The sequence below is a fragment of the Scyliorhinus torazame genome, chromosome 10, assembly GCF_047496885.1.
Source record: "Scyliorhinus torazame isolate Kashiwa2021f chromosome 10, sScyTor2.1, whole genome shotgun sequence".
In the NCBI taxonomy this organism is placed as follows: Eukaryota; Metazoa; Chordata; class Chondrichthyes; order Carcharhiniformes; family Scyliorhinidae; genus Scyliorhinus; species Scyliorhinus torazame.
In genome coordinates, this window is record NC_092716.1 from 97,103,904 (window position 1) to 97,121,758 (window position 17,855).

At 46.9% G+C, this 17,855-nt stretch overlaps 1 protein-coding gene across 2 annotated transcripts in view; it reads left to right on the top strand.

Annotated features, from left to right (window-relative positions):
* Window positions 1-17,855, top strand: part of gnao1b (guanine nucleotide binding protein (G protein), alpha activating activity polypeptide O, b) — a 360,805-nt gene that overhangs the window by 95,122 nt on the left and 247,828 nt on the right. For both annotated transcript variants that reach the window (XM_072518466.1, XM_072518465.1), the window contains exon 3: window positions 17,005-17,146. In XM_072518466.1, the coding sequence (XP_072374567.1) occupies window positions 17,005-17,146 (142 nt within the window). The remainder of the gene's footprint in view (window positions 1-17,004; window positions 17,147-17,855) is intronic.

Below are 17,855 nucleotides of genomic sequence, written 5' to 3' on the forward strand. Positions count from 1 at the left end.
GACTTGCACTCTGCGCAGATCTGGCAGTTCCTGGTGGCGGTCCTGACCTCCTCGATGGAGTAGGGCAGGGTACGGGTCTTCACAAAGTGATAGAACCGAGTGACCCCCGGGTGGCAGAGGTCCTCGTGGAGGGTTCGGAGACGGTCCACTTGTGCGTTGGCACAAGTGCCGCAGGATAGGGCATCGGAAGGCTCATTCAGCTTTCCTGGACGATACAAGATCTCATAATTATAGGTGGAGAGTTCGATCCTCCGCCGCAAGATCTTGTCGTTCGTGATCTTGCCCCGCTGTGCATTATCGAACATGAAGGCAACCGACCGTTGGTCAGTGAGGAGAGTGAATCTCCTACCGGCCAGGTAATGTCTCCAATGCCGCACAGCTTCCACTATGGCCTGGGCCTCCTTTTCCACTGAGGAGTGGCGGATTTCTGAAGCGTGGAAGGTACGTGAAAAAAGGCCACGGGTCTGCCCGCTTGGTTGAGGGTGGCCGCCAGAGCTACGTCAGACGCGTCGCTCTCGACTTGGAAGGGGAGGGACTCGTCGATTGCATGCATCGTGGCCTTTGCGATATCTGCTTTGATGCGGCTGAAGGCCTGGCGGGCCTCTGTCGACAGGGGGAAAACCGTGGACTGGATTAGCGGACGGGCCTTGTCTGCGTATTGGAGAACCCATTGGGCGTAATAAGAGAAGAAGCCCAGGCAGCGTTTCAGGGCCTTGGAGCAGTGGGGGAGGGGGAACTCCATGAGGGGGCGCATGCGTTCGGGGTCGTGGCCTATCACTCCATTTCGCACTACGTAGCCAAGGAAGGATAGACGGTCGGTGCTAAACACGCATTTTCCCCTGTTGTATGTGAGATTCAGGGCGTTTGCGGTCTGGAGGAATTTTCGGAGGTTGACGTCGTGGTCCTGCTGGTCGTGGCCGCAGATGGTGACGTTGTCGAGATACGGGAACGTGGCCCGCAAACCGTACCGATCAACCATTCGGTCCATCTCCCGTTGGAAGACTGAGACCGCGTTAGTGACGCCGAATGGAACCCTTAAAAAATGGTCGAGCCGCCCGTCTGCTTCGAAGGCAGTTTATTTTCGGTCGCTCGGGCGGAGGGGGAGCTGGTGGTAGGCTGACTTAAGGTCCACCGTGGAAAAGACCTTGTACTGTGCAATCCGATTGACCATGTCGGATATGCGGGGAAGAGGGTACGCATCCAGCTGCATGTACCTATTGATGGTTTGACTATAGTCTACGACCATCCTCTGCTTTTCCCCGGTCTTTACGACTACCACCTGGGCTCTCCAGGGACTATTGCTGGCCTGAATTATGCCTTCCCTCAGCAGCCGCTGGACTTCTGACCGGATAAAAGATCGGTCCTGGGCGCTGTACCGTCTGCTCCGAGTGGCGACTGGTTTGCAATCCGTGGTGAGGTTTGCAAACAGGGAAGGCGGATCGACCTTGAGGGTCGCAAGGCTGCAGATAGTGAGTGGGGGTATAGGGCCGCCGAATGTAAACGTTAAGCTCTGGAGATTGAACTAAAAATCCAATCCCAGGAGTGTGGCAGCGCAGAGGTGGGGAAGGACGTACAGCCGGTAGTTTTTGAACTCCCTCCCCTGCACCGTGATCGTTCGCGATGCAGAACCCTTTTACCTCTACCGAGTGGGACCCTGGCGCCCAAAAATATTTTGATAACTCGGGTGGATCGGAAGGGAACAGCGTCTTACCGTATCAGGATGTATAAAACTCTCCGTGCTCCCAGAGTCGATCAGGCAGGGCGTCTCGTACCCGTTTATGAATATCGTTGTTGATGCCGTTTGGAGTGCTTGGGGCCGCGACTGGTCCAGGGTCACCGAAGCCAGTCTTAATTGTTGCATCGGGGCGTTTTCTTCAGACCCCGTGTGGCCATCCATCCCGGGGTCCTTAGACGTCAGCCAAAGTGGCGGCGTCCACGTGTCGCACATGGTCGGGGGGTGGGCAAGGTGGCGCCGCCCAAGGATCGCACGTTGCCGGGGGGCACAAAATGGCGGCGCCCATCCCTCCCGCGTGTAGTCTGGGACCCAAGATGGCGGTGCCCGTTGGCCGCACATGGATTGCTGGGGGGTTGAGTTTGGGGTTCTCCCCCGGAGATTGCGGCTACCCCCCGGGCCTGGCACACAGCGACGAAATGCCCCTTTTTCCCGCACCCTTTACAGAGGGCCGAGCGGGCCGGGCAGCGCATCCGGGGGTGTTTCCCTTGCCCGCAAAAGTAGCAGCAGGGCCCCCCTGGGTGATCTGCCCCTCTGGCAGCGCAGGCCTGCGGGGGGTCCCGGGGGTTCGGTCGCGACGGGGGTCCACGGTGCCCAAGGGGCTGCCGCGCGGTCGGGGGAGTAGGCGCGTGGGTTTTGTGACGCCACATCGAACGAGGCCGCGAGGGCCCATGCGTCTTTGAGGCCTAGTGTGTCTCTTTCAAGCAATCGCTGGCGAATTTGGGACGAAAGCATACCTGCCACGAACGCATCTCGGACCAGCAGCTCTGTGTGTTCATTCGCCGCAACCGATGGGCAGTTGCAATTCCTCCCCAGTATCAACAGTGCATTGTAGAATTCATCCAGTGATTCCCCAGGAATCTGCCGTCTCGTCGCGAACTGGTGGCGTGCGTAGACCAGCCGAACATAGATTCCAATCAGCATCGCGATCGCCGTCGGGAAATCCTCCGCATCCTCTATAAGCGTGTAGATATCAGGGCTCACCCTGGCATGCGGGACCTGGATTTTCTGTTCCTCTGTAGGTATGCCGGGGACCGTTCGGAGGTATCCCTGGAAACACGCTAACCAATGTTTAAACATGGCCGCTGCATTTGCAGCTTGGGGGCTGATTTGCAGACACTCCGGCATGATTCAGAGCTCCATGTCCTTAAAAGTTTGCGTAATAAATTGTAGCACAATCAATCACTCACGAGACGAGATGGGAAGGAGTCGAACGATGGCTTTATTATGCAGACTTGTTCCCCAGCAGCACAATTACAGAATGCGGCTGCTGGGAGAACCCGGGCTCTTATACTCCGCCTTGCTGGGTGGAGCCAGCAGGTGGCCTGATCCTATTGGGATTCAGTGTCTGTCTGCCAATAGCCTCTCGGCATCCCGGGGTACCTTAATACCCCTAATACATACCACCACACTCATTGCCTTGTCCCCACAATCACTAGTCGTCCGTGGCAAGGAATTTGTTTATTTTGTCAACCACCTGGGTGTCTAACACTCAGGAAACCTATTACCACAATTGACCATCCAGACCAAGCTGTATTGTCGCTGCACAGGCACATATCCCACTTAGCAGAGCTTTGTCACAGGTTGGTAGAGCCGAGGCGAGGGGACCTCGAAACAGGCACAGGAATACAGGTGAGGTTTGGTATTGCTTGTCTGGTTAGGACCACCCTACAAATTCAGGCGTACAGGAATAGCTGGAGCCCAATGGAAACAATCCCAGCCCCTATGACAAGTCTACCCCTCCACATTCCATTAGTGAATCAGGCTGCTTGGTCAGTCAGCACAAAGGTGGCAGGCCTGCACAGTTCGGCCATCAGATTGCTAAATCCACCACAGAGAGTTGACACCTGTTGAAACTTGCATTACCAGTTTCACCAATGTGGGACCCTGAGAATCCTAGAACACAGGCTTCCTATTTATTTTACTTCATGTTTACACAGGTGATTTAAACTGAGGGATATTTAAAGTTCCCGATTAGCTTTAGAGGAAACTGAGAGTTTTTGAGTTGCATCGTTTTTTGCTTTGTTACTGCAGTTCATTGTCTAGAAAAAAATCTGAATGTTTTATTGGCCATGTTATTACTGTACCTTTACAGCATTATTATTGTCAGCACAGTTAGTAAAACAGTAAGTAGCCACAATTTGAGTTTACTTATCTTGAACTGGAGCATGGATACCCAATATTTTCAAACTGAGATTAGAAAGGGGAAAAATTGGAAGCATTGCACTTTGTAGAGTTTATCATTTTTTACATGAGATTTTCAGGGGAACTCTTCTATAAACTCTTCTATAATGAGTAAGAGGTTAAGTTAAACTGCCCTATGTACCCTCTACACTTGTGGCGAGGTGTTAACTTAATGGCAAGTAAACCAATATATAATCTACTGGGTGAACTGAGGGCTTTGTTTAAGCAGTACTGTAAAGATTCACTACACTGTGTACATTGTAGTAAAAATGTTGGGAATTAAATGCAACAATTACTGCTGTTTGGTCCAATTACAAAAGCACCGTTTATTAAAGATTTGCAATCAATAGCGTTAACTTGGGTTAAAGAGCGCTGTGACCATCTGGGAGACTGTTTCTTGTTGGACTGATTGCTAACAGTTCCAGTTCTTCATTATTATGTGAGATTTACAGTTGCCGTTTCTTCTTGGATCTTATGAGTTCAGGGAAATATTTTTGGTCTCTGGACTTCAATTCCAGAGCATCGATCTGGAACTGCAGGTCAGAGCATTTTCATCTCCTCAGCCTACTGCATTCACTCCTGCTCCACGTCACTGCTGTGCTTATGAGCTTTGTTGCTCCTTCACCCTTTTTCCATATTGTTCCTGTTGATGGTATTAACCATCTGTTTTCACCCTAGGATGAGATTCGGGTGTTTTAAGCGGGTTGTATTCAACATGAAGTGAATTGCAGGGTGGGATTTGTATACAGTGTCATAATTACCTGTGACAGGATGAAGTAATTCATGATGAGTGAATGTGTAAGGCTGCAGAGGGTAGGCCAGAGGTATGTACTGTGGTGCGATTGGGGCAATTTAGATCACTTGGCTGGACAGCCGGTTTGTGATGCAGAGCAAGCCCAGCAGCGCAGGTTCAATACCTGTATGGCAGAGGTTATTCATGAAGGTCTGCCTTCTCAACCTTGCCCCTTGCCTAGGTGTGGTGATCCTCAGGTTAAATCTCCACCAGTCAGCTCTCCCCCTCAAAGAGGAAAGCAACCTATGGTCATCTGGGGCTATGGCGACTTTACCTTTACCTTACTGATGAGAGTGGGGGAAACGGGGAGTTATCCTCAACCATTTCAGTCCTAATGCACAGTCTGCTGAAGATGTTAATCTCTAATTTGAGAGATTCTGTAGAATTTGAGAGATTCTGTAATATGAATGCCTCGTGTATCTGCAACAAATTCTTTTCTCAAAATCCCTTTCTTTTCTTGCATTTCTGTAGCACTTTTTAGGACAGCCCGATGTGCTTCACAACCAATAAAGTATTTTCCAACTACAGGTGCTGCTGTAATGTGGAAAGCACAGCAACACATTTTCACACCGTAAGGCCCTAAAGGTAGCAATGAGACCAATGACCACACTGTTTTAGTGACGGCAAGGGCAAACTCCTTTGTTCTTTTACTAATGCCAAATGATATTTTTATGTGTAAGGGAAGATTGGGCCTCCATTTAAGATCTCATTCAAAAGACAGTGCTGTACTCTGAGCACTGTGGCATCACTCAATCTCTGCAGTGGGGCCATTCACCCATGATCTTTTGCTCGCAACTGAGCCATGGAGGATGCAAATATGGTAAGCATTCATACCAAAGGATTGCTAGCATAAGATGTAGGAGCAGAAGTTGGCCATTCGGCCCATTGGGTCTGCTCCGCCATTCAATGTGATCATGATTAATCTGAAATAATTTCAAGGTTTTTGTGTTGGTGTAAATAGGCAAGGGAGTGACAGTCAGTGCATAGAAATTACAACATGGAAATGGATCATTTAATCCAGCCAGTCCCTGTTTGATTTGATGTGTATTGTCTCTTGTAAAGAAGTCTCAGCCCCGATTAAAATTATACGTGGAATTTATTTTCAGTTTTAGAGTATAACTGTAAAGCACATTGTTTGATTTAAATCTTCCTGGCCAGTATTCTGAATTTATCCCACTACCAGCGAGAACGGAGAATTTGGCGCTCAGCCAATACTCCATTCGCTATAGCAGAACCGGAGAATCCCACCAGTATGAATGGACGGAGAATCCTGCCTGCTGTGTTAAATTCACAAGGAGTGCCCATGGTGAAACTGGTGAGTAATAAGAAATTGACATGTTCAATGCCACCTTGTCATTTAGGGCTAGTATATCAAAGTAACAGGAGCAGCAAATAGTAAGGTCAAATAATACTTTGAGGTGACAGTATGAACGATGGAAGCATGTTCCACAAGCATTTGAATATTCACTCTTTGACTGTACAGAAGCATTCTGGATCATGGTCGGGATTCTCCAACACCCCGCCGGGTCAGAGAATCCCCGGGGAGGCGGCGTGAATCCTGCCCCGCCGCTCCGACGCTGGCTGCCCTTTCCTCCGGTGCCGGTTTTCGGGCGGGGGCGGGGTTTACGCCACGCTGGTCGGGGGCCATTGGCAGCGGCCCCCCACCAGTGATTCTCTGGGCTGAGTGGCCTTCAGTTCCTGGTCAGTCCCGCCGGAATGAATTGGACATGGTCCCACACGGCGGAACCTGGCTGGTAGGCCATCTAGTGGAGTCCTCGGGGGCGGGGGGGGGGGGGGGGGGGGGGGAGGGGGGCAGGGACATGCCGGCCGGTCTGCGCATGCGCGGAACCACGCCGGCGGTTCTGCGCCTGCGCCAACCCGCGCCGCCGGTTAGTGTGGTGCCAACCCCTCCGCCGCCGGCCTAGCCCCCGGAAGTGTGGAGGATTCCGCAACTTCCGGTTGGCCCGACGCTGGAGTGGTTCGCGCCATCCTTGGCGCCGGCATCGGGCCATCCCATCAATTGCGGGAGAATCCCGCTGCTTGTGTTTGCCTAATTTATTACTTACCTGCCTGTACAATGGGGAAAAGTAATATCCTCACAAATATCATTGCATGGAGTTTAATTTACAAATGCTGGGAATTCCCTGTTTATAAAATAAGCTGAACTGTGGAATGTCACAGACACGAATGAGCACTTGGGGGCGTCTGTCACTTAAATCAAACGTTTTGGGATTCCTGAATGTATAAAATTCCAGGGATCAAGATGGGACATGAGTTGTAAAACCGTGTCCCTAACCTTGTGATTCATTTCCATGGGTTGCTCGTTCTTTTCCTCCCTACTCAAGGGTGAAATTTAGGGGCAGACCTTGGCTGCAAAAAATTGGTACAGTTGTCATCTGTACACTGCCAGGGTGAGATCACCTGCACCATTAATGCGCACCACCCAACTTAGTTGGAATCATCACAGTTGTGATTTGGATCATCATCCCAAAGCCAATACTTAGCTAAGCTCTTAAACTTGCTTGAAGTCATGGCCCGTGAGATAAGGCTTTAATGGGTGAGGAGTTATTATCACTGATTTACTGCTATAGCATGCAACTCCCTGTCTGGAGGGGAGGGTAAAAAATAAGCATCTTCTAACTGACCTCTAGTTTGACTGAATGCATGAGAACTAATCGTGTGAAGCCCTTTATGTGATCCACGAGATAGACCAGATCTACATCCACTAACAATCCAGCTGATTGAATCGGAGCTTGTGTTCCTATTCATGTTGTGTTCTTAAAGTCTGTCAGATTGTAAGTTAGATTGATGAATTGTGGGATTGCTTCCAGAAGAAATACAGATGAATATGGAACTGACTCACATCCAGAGGCATTTTGTTTGGCCTCGCCGAGATAATGAGAGTGTAATTGAGGATAAACCCTCTTTAAGCAATAGCTTTATCTCTTACCTGAGACCCATGACCATTTATTTTGGAATAGCTGTCAGCCATGATTCGGGAGCATATTGATATTTATGGGGCTGGCTATGTGCACCTTGGCTGCTGCCTTTTTTACATTTCTAATTGCGACTGCATTTCACATACTTAATTAGCTGCAAAACACTTTGGGACAATTAAAGATTGTGAAGGTCATAATGTAAATGCAGGTCTGGCCTTCTTGCATGCTTGCATAGGAGTTTGGGAAGTGATAGCTTTATTTTCAGCCTGGGATCTATCGTTCGAAATGTCCTGTAGGCTTTCTTTCTGTTCTCATTGACTCCAACTCTCAATGCCCACTTCCCTCTCCACCTACTCCACAAAACATTGGTGAGAGGAAGTTAATAATTCACAATCAAGGCATGTATGCTACTGAAGTACTTCTGTATTTAACTTCTCAAGGTGTAATCCATACAACATGACACCCTTTGGTGGAATCCAGTGTTGTACCATTTGCACCAGGAAAGTTTGCACCTTATCATGTTTCCCTGTTACATCCCAAAGTTCCTCACAGACAGCTAACTGATTTCAATTCTGGAAACCAGTCAGCAAACACAGCGCTCCTATTTCTGCAGAGCAGAAATGCAAACAGCACGAAGATGGCCAGTCAATCTATTTTGAATGGTGTTGTGTGAGGGGGCAGTGAAACAAAGAAAACTTTCTGCGCATCTTTGATCAGCGCGGTGAGATTTTGGTTACATCTGAACAGATTTTTAAAAAGTCTTGGCTTAACATTTCACCTGTATTGCACCTTTGACCACGCAGAGTTCAGTTCATTTAAGGTCAGCAGCGCTTTTGCACTGAAGTCTGGTAATGGGACTTGACCCCGAGTCTGTCTGAGATATCAGAGTATTCTCTGGGCCATGTTGACACTTCAAACAACAATAAGCACATTATTGCCCACCTCGGAGTAAATTAATTAGTGTACCAATGAAGGTGAGCAAGACAGTATCCAAATGAACAATCAGAAGTAGTAGAAAATTGGACCTGATCTAGTATTTTCTGCTATCGTTAATACATCTGCGATTGTCCGTAATGTTGCAGATTGTTCCGTGCTGTGACCAGACTGTCTTCCTTGAAGAATGAGGGATTAAAGGCCTAACAATTATGAGCTATTGATGATTTTCTCATTGTTCGGTCACACGTTTTTCAGCGATAGATCAAATCCTGTTGTAACTGATTAGACTGACTTATGATGTAGTCCTTTGGTAGTACAGAACTTGAGTATTGCTGAAACAGAGACATTAATTGTGAAAACCTTTTGACTTGAACTCAGCAGAACAATTGCAAGAATACCGATGTAAGGGGAATCAATAAATTTATACTGTATGAAAAGAGAGTGCTGAGTGGTTGGTAAGTGGACTCTGATATTGGAGGTATTGCCATGGAGAATGCACCAGTTGATGGTGACTGACAGTTAACCGCCAAGCATTGCTTGAAATTTAAACAAGGCATACTTGACTCTGGGGAAAGCATTGTCTTGAGGAATGAACCAGCGAATGGCTGTCACTTATTTTATTTAGCTTAAAAAGGCACAATGTGTGTACATATTCTCTCTGTAAATGCTCCACACTGCGAGCCTTACAGACAATTGTAAATTGGTTGTCAGTGTAATTGTTAGCACACTAAGGATTATTTAGCAAATGTTGCCCAATTTCAGAATCACATCTAATATTGAACACTGTGTTTTGAGTATTGCAAGCATGGGCTGATTGGTATGGTCTGTACCTTGCCTGTTGTGAGCAGTGAAAGGAACATACTGTTTGATATGATCTTCAGTCAGGCGCTCAGTGTGAAGCATTTGCATGTACTGGAAACTACATATGTTAGTACACAGGGCTCATCTTTACAGGCAGAAGGAACATCTGCACGGATTGCGTCCATTTCAGCTAAACAAAATAAATCACAGCCATTCACTGCTTCATTCCTCAAGACAATGTCTTGACCAATCAGAGTCAAGCTGCCTGGTTTGAATTTTGAACCATGCTTGGTTGTTAACAATCAGTCACCATTAACTGGTGCATTTTCCATGTTAATGCCACTACCAATCAGAGTCCACTTGCCGACTAGTCAGCACACTCTTCTCATACAGAATAGATTTATTGATTTCCCTTGCCTTGTATTCTTGCGAATGTCCTGATGAGTGCAAGTCAAAAAGCTTTGAGAAAAAATGTCTATTTTTTCCAGCAAAACTTGAGATGTATTAAATGACCATGAGGATATGATTGTTCAATACAAAAATGCAGCTTTACACCTTCAGAATAGATCGTGTGCTGACTATGTACTTTAGGAACTTTCAAATGGGATTGTATTGAACCCAATGTTCATATCACTTGAGTTTCCTAAAGGTAGGCTTTACATTTATTTTGTAGATGAACTCTTATGCTGCTGAGGCCTTGAATGGAATAAACACATGGGGCTGGATTCTCCGTCGGCGGGATCCTCCGCTTCGCTGGCAATGCACTCACGCGCGTAGATTTTCCATTGGCGCGGGGGTGCCCACAATGGGAAACCCCATTGGCAGGCTTCCGGGACGGAGAATCCCGCCCATGAGCTTTGACCTGTGAGAGCAAAATGAGCCACAATTAAAGTTCAATATTCAAGATTTGAAATCTTGTTCTAAATTGTGAGAATTTAAACTGGCTGGTACATTTTTTGACCAGCCGATTTATTCCTGACACAATGATCCTTTTCAGCAGCAATATTGCATTAAATGGCAGAAAAACTGGGTGAAAGGAGTGATAACAAAGTAGGGAAGGGGAATGATGCTGTTTTAAGCGCTCAACAAAGCACCGTTTGGTATGTTTGAGTGCACTTGGTCTGCATTCAAGTGGCCTTTTTGTATCTTGAAAGGAATACCAAGCACTAGGTTTGGCTGGTGACCAATTGGAACTATCTCAAGCATGAAGTTGCTGCCTCCAACTGGCATCCCATCCGACAATCAAAAGATCCAATCTCCCAACTGAGCTCAAACTGAGCAGGTCACATTTTGAACTGCAGAACATCACTTCCCATCTAAACAGCCAACTGGCATCTGTTCAAAGTCTTGGTCTAACGTGAAGTATCCCTGCTAGATGATGAAGATTGGGTTATGGGAAGGACATTCTATTCATTAGCTCACCAGATGTACAAGTCCAAGATCAGCTGTACAATCCTGAAGGAGAGGATTTTTTTCCTTGCAAAACTGACAAACCTACATGAATAGTCTAGATCTGTAAAAATTGGCAATATGAATCATAAAGCAGAGGTTAGTCAACTGCAGGATTGCAGCTTTAAAAGCTGTAAGAGGAATAGGAAAGAGGCGGAATTAAGAGTTCCGTTGTTCAGAGGTTTTAGGAAAGAATTAGCGTTTGGATATAAAGCAGTGGGCCTTGATTAAAATGAAGTTTGCAAGAAAGAAATATGCATAAAAAAACACACTTATGGAAAAGCTGCCTTCAACACTGGGATGAATCACAGCCTGATGAGGACAGAGATGGATAATAAACTTGTGTAAGTAAAGTCAAATTTTTGAACACCAGGGTGGTCAAGTTCTGCTTTGTTTTTCAAGCTGCTAAAACAAATATTTGAGAAAAATGTGGCTGGGTCTTTCCGGTTGCACCCACCCTGAGACCGGAGTTTCACACCTGAGGTCAACAGACCTTTAAGAGGTCAGCCAAATTTTCTGTCCCGCCCGCAACTATTCCTGTAGTGTGCAGTACCAGAACACTTACTCCTCTGGCTTCAATATGCAACAGAAACACCAAATGCGAAGACAACCATGGCCAGTAACTCTTCCGAAGTCTATCATAAACATCTTTTCCATAAACCTCTATTCAAGGATTCTCAAACTCCCATCTGAGGGTCTAGATCCTCTTCTTACTGATCCTTTTCAGTCAGAATTATCCACCATAAGTAGTCAAAGTCATGCCCATGTACAATTTCTTTCAGTTTCTGTATTCACCTCAGCCGATGCCATTTTTCCGAAGATATCTGAAGTTGTTGACTGTACAAATACAAATTAAAAGGGAAAATTACATAGAGTTGGAGAAGAATTATTATTGGGCTGTAGTTGCAAAGTATGTCAGAAATAGGAACAGGATTAAACCATACAGCCCATTGAGCTTGCTCTGCCATTAACTGCCATCATGGCCTATCCACCGCTTCAACTCCACTTTCCTGCCTGCTCCCTCTATCCCTTGATCCCTTGAGAAGCCAAAAATCTGTCTGACTGAACCTTAAATATATTTGCCACACCCATAGCCCACTGGGATAGAGAATTTCAAAAATTCACAACTCTTTGGGCGGGATTTGCCATGCCTTTTCGCCAGCGGAGGCAACCTGCCATTGGCCTCCCCCCCCCCCACTCCCCCTCCCCACTGTCAATAGGGTTTCCCGTTCTATGCACCCTCCCGCACCAGGAAACCCATGGTGGGGGTTCGCCATTGACCGTACCAGAAGGGAATGACCGGAAAATTCTGGGCACCGAGGGAGGAAATGTTTCCTTATCTCAGTCCTTAATGATTGTCCTTTTATTTTGAAACTGTTTCCCAGTGTTTTAGATTTCCCCAAAAAGGGAAATACATCTCCGTATCTACCCTGTCAATCCCCATGCCAAATGGCAAGTAATATTTGTGTCTCACAAGTTCCAGGCAATGACCATGTCCAAGAAGAGAGGATCTAACTATTTGCCCTTGACATTCAATGTCCATACATAACCATCAATATTCTGGGCGTTACCATTGACCACAAACTGAACTGGACCAACCATATAAATACTGAGGCTATAAAAGCAAGTTAGAGACTGGGAATTCTGTGGTGAGTAACTCACCTCCTGACTCCCCAAAGCCTGTCCACTATCTACAAGGCACAGATCGGGAGTGTGATGGAACGCACACCACTTGCCTGAATCAGTGAAGCTCCAACAACACTCGAGAAGCTTAATACCATCCAGGATGAAGCAGCCCCACTTGATTGGCACATCCACCAGCATCTCATGCACTCACTCCCTCCACTCCTGACTCACAGTGGCAGCAGTGTGTAGAATCTACAAGATGCACTGCACAAACTCATCCAGGCTCTTTAGACAGCACTTTACAAATCCACGACCACAACCATCTAGAAGGACAAGGGAAGCAGGCACATGGGAACACCACCACTTGCAAGTTCCCCTTTAAGCCACGTACTTCCGAACATGGAACTATATCACCGTTCCTTCATTGTTGCGAGGCCAAAATCTGGAACACCACTTTTAACCACACAATGGGCCCCCACATCATATTAACTGCAGTGATTCAAGAAGGCAGCTCCCACCACCACCTTATCAAAAGCAATTGGGAATAGACAATGAACACTGGTCTAGCCAGTGATGCCCAATCATCACCATTTAAGGCCAATCTCCATACAATTAATGGGAGCGACCCCCAATCTAATGGCCTCCCATGATCTAACCACCTCCCCAGCAAGTAATCACATGGGCACATATTAGTACACCTTTTTAAAAAGTGAAGCTGGTGGAAGGGCTGCTGTGGGAATCCGAGGTGGTGAGTAGCCATCTTCGCTCCCGGGGACATTTCAAAGACCAGAGGGAGGGCGTGTGCACCGGAGAGAAGACCAGCGCCCAGTTCAGGTGACGTTACGTGCGATGTCTGGGGTACAAGGTATGGGGGCGGTGATCAGGAGCTGTATGAGCACTGTCAACCCCCCCCCCCCCACCCAGCCGCCCAAAAAGGCAAGGCCCCTGAACCCAACACCTGGTAGTGCCAACTTGGCACCTTGGCAGTGACAGGGTGGCACAGTCAGGGTTCCTGAGTGGCAGTGCCAAGGTGCTAGGCTGGCGGTGCCAGGGGGAGTGCCAGGGTACTAACCTGCCCTGTACCCGACCATCCTGGGGTCTCTGATGACCTGCAAAACCCCCCAGAGATGCCGTTACGCCAGGTCCATATTTGTGAAAACCGTGCGAAAGGGTGCCGTGTCGAGGTCTCTCAGGCACGGCTGTTGACCTCCGGGCGCCTGGTGAACGCGGCGAGCCTAATGGTTAATTTAAATATCATCATTTGGATCACGCCCAGCAAGGGCATGATCTAGATTGCACCTGGCATAGAGCCCGATTTGGGGCTCTCACGGGATTCACCCATTGCAGCAGGCGCAACGTGGTGGATGAATTGCTCCCTAAAGCTAGCCTAGGCTTGAGCTATTATAATGTAAGTAGGCCTAGGCCTACCGTTTGTACGCAGATTGTACAAGGGACCTTCCTCGGGGCAAATGCATGGTAGCCGATTTTCTTTTCATAGAAATTCCACAACAATGTTTCATTAGTTATGGTGTGATGTTTGAGGCAAATTACGTGGCCTTTTTTGTATTGTGATCCTGCCGCTGTGAGTGAGATTCCAGATAAAATACTTTGAAGAGAGATTGAAAAAACTATAGGACAGGTGTTAGGATAAATTATAAACACGACAGGTAATTTGAAACCTTTGCTTAAGCTGAAAAAAATTAATTTAATACTACCTGGGCCACTTTCACTATTGGCAAGTTTACAATTCAGTAGTTTGGTTGTTATAAAGAAAGAGTAAGTTTGAACTGGAATGAATTTTTGAGAAACGTAACTGTTTAGCAAATAAAGAGAGGACTAGGAAATTAGGACTGAATTTGTACACGGTCAACATTGACAAATATTTTATTAGAAACAGAGGAAAGAATATCTAATAAAAAGGAAGAATTTACATTGAGCTTAGAATGTTTCTCCGAAACATCCCATTTAAATTGCCTTGTAGTTCTGGAGGTGAATGCGCTGACCATTTTGAACAGGCAACAATATGAATTAGCAGATCACTTATTTTTGATGTATTAATTAAGCAAACAATTTGTAAAGGAGAACAAGAGGCAGACTCCATGCTCCTTTTGAATTATCGCTGTGGGAGTTTAACATCTACATTAACCATTGGAACAAGCAGGTTGAATGCTCTCATTTGAAGAGCAGTACTTCCACCACTGCAGCAGTCCCTCCGTGCCAGCCTAGATCATGTGCTCAAGTCCTTGGAGTGGGGTTTGAACTCTCAGCATTCTGGATCCAGAGGCAAGAGAGTACTAGCAGAGCTGTGCCGACAGATAGCTTTAAACGTGGCATATTCATGATGACAAAGCTGAGGCATTAAGAAAACAGCAGATGAAAATCAATGAACGAGTAATTGCAGCATTCATCGTGATGTTGGCAGAATAAAGTGTTCTTACTCCAATATAAAGAGTACTAGTAGCGAGAAAAAATGGATAATCTATAGCTCATAGGGACTAGGTTAGAATCAAAGGGCACCAGTATATTAATCGAAGTAATGTACCCTCTTGTGTGTGGATAATGTGCAACTACTCCACCAGCGTATATAAGTGGAGCAAAATAAATAAATATTCAGAATGGACAAAAAAGGCACACAAGTTTAAAATAAAATGTGTGCTGATGAGGAAGGAATTGACATTTACTTGAAAACTGGATTCAACTTTGCTCGAAGGGATTGTTGCGTCAATGTGGATGGAAATCCAAGATGTTCAGAGCAGCAACTTGAGAATTCCTATTGTACATCAGAGCAGTAAGAGGAAATGGATTGTAAATTATTGTAAGCTACATGGAGAAAAGAAAACAAGGATTGATGAAGGATTTTAATGGCACTAAATTCAGTTGAAATGAGAGTGGCAATCTTTCAAAGGGTATAGACAAACCTGGGCCACTTTAGGACTGTTGCTGGATATCTATGTTAAAAGGGGATCAGGAAAAATAGTCTTCCAGTATTTAGTAACAAGTCTGAGATGATGGAAAATTTTGGAGATTAGCAGCACTTGAGCAGCTGTGGAGGGAGGACCAAGGAATAAAACAGGAAAGGTAATATTTACTATCTCGTGGAATACTGCCCAATTGAAGTTTCAGTGTGGACATAGGGAGCCGGTTTTAGACACACACTTCCTTTACGCAGACACAATACAGGTAAATATACTTCTTGTGTGTGTATATTTGCTTAACGAACATCTACTGCCAGTCAGTAACTAAGGAAGTAAAGCACTCACAAGAATGGAAAAGCACTCAGACATTCCACTTTTTGTCTTGTCATTTTATCACCAAATGCTCAGAAAGGTTAAAGTTCAAATGCACACCTTTTGTGAAAATAAACATTAAGATCACATGCCAAAAGATTATGTGTATTATACATTTTATAATTTAATAATTACAATTTTCCGCATCTGGGGCGCGATTCTCCGACCGACCCCCCCCCCCCCCCCCCCCCCCCCGCCGGGTCGGAGAATCGCCGGGGGCTGCCGTGAATCTCTCCCCCGCCGTGTCCCGAATTCTCCGCTACCAGAGAATCGGCGGGGCGGGAATCGCGGCGCGCCGGTCAGCGGGCTCCCCCCAGCGATTCTCCGGCCCGCGATGGGCCGAAGTCACGCCGCTGTCAACCCGCTGCCAGCCAGCGTGGATTGAACCACCTACCTTACCGGCGGGAGCAGACGGCACTGGCGCGCTCCGGGGTCCTGGGGGGGGCGGGCGCGGGGCGATCTGGCCCCGGGGGGTGCCCCCACGGTGGCCTGGCCCACGATCGGGGCCCACCGATCGGTGGGCGGGCCTGTGCCATGGGGGCACTCTTTTTCTTCCGCCTTCGCCATGGTCTTCACTATGGCGGAGGCGGAAGAGACCCCCTCCCCTGCGCATGCGCGGGGATGCCGTGAGCGGCCGCTGACGCTCCCGCGCATGCGTCGCCCGGCAAAGTCCGGATGGCATGACGCCAAAGGCCTTTCCCGCCAGCCGGTGGGGCGGAAATCACTCCGGCGCGGGCCTAGCCCCTCAAGGTGAGGGCTTGGCCCCTAAAGGTGCGGAGAATTCCGCACCTTTTGGGGCGGCCCGACGCCGGAGTGGTTCACGCCACTCCATTACGCCGGATTCCCCCGCCCCGCCGGGTAGGGGAGAATCCCGGCCCTGGATTCTCAATTAGCCGCATGTGGCTGGTGGACAATACTGATCTAGAAGAAGGTTAATATTGGAGAGCTAGAATGAGATTGTTAATTAGTGAGGTTAAAAATCAACAAGATCAAGGAAAAGCACGTGTACTTTTTAAAAAAGTTTTCGGACCGTCAAGTGGAATCTGCGGAAAGTTGACCAGGGATCGAAAGGATAAATTTGAAAATTTAAATTGAAAGGGATATTCAAAGGATAAAGAGAGATTACATTTATCTGTTTTTAGTAATTGTTGGAAGTGTGATAACTTTCATGTTGGCAGCATTGGTAGCAGGACTGCCAATCTAGTTTGGGGATTATTTCAGCAATTTCCTTGTAACGGTTGCATTATATTCTTCCAGGATTATCCACGAGGATGGATTCTCTGGTGACGATGTGAAGCAGTACAAGCCTGTGGTGTACAGCAACACCATTCAGTCATTGGCGGCCATTGTCCGTGCCATGGATACCTTGGGCATCGAGTATGGTGACAAGGAGAGGAAGGTAAGCACATCCAAAAACATATGTGTCGGGAGGAAACATGGTTATTAACTCAGCCAAAAAAAAATTATAAATTAAACAAATTGAACCAGGGCAACAACAGGATCAACCTATAAAAGTGGGACATGCATGGATGATAGATGTTGGCATATACATTGCCTTTGATTAAATGGACATTACCAGAATTTACAGTTTTTGGTTTAATTGGAATTTGGGTTTTGGAATTTGCTTGGCAAACAAACAACAAAAGTGTCTTGTGGCATTAGTGGAATCTCAAGTACAAAATAAAATTTGTGTGTAGATTGTTCCTGTTTGCTTACCCCTGTTCAGCTGATTGCCTGTGCTCAACTATTCCAATGTGGCCTCTTTTAAGTTTAGAATTTAAAATGGAATGCATGATGTAACTCTGTATCTGCCATTCCTGACTCCTTGTCTGAAAGTCATCGATGATACTAATTGGTAAATCCAGTACAAATCAACTTGAGAAATGCTTACAGTGACCTCCCATGTGTTAGATTTAGACAAACTTTGTTTTGTTTCCCGGAGAGCAAAGGCATTGATGGTTTATTCACATTAAGAATAATTGAGTTTGCTGTTTCAGTTATACCCTGCACTGTTAATGCCCAAAGTAAGTATGTGGGTGGAATACTCCCATTTTGAGCCATGCCAGGGGCGGGAACAAGGAGTGTTTGCCCCTGAGGAGGCTGGTGGG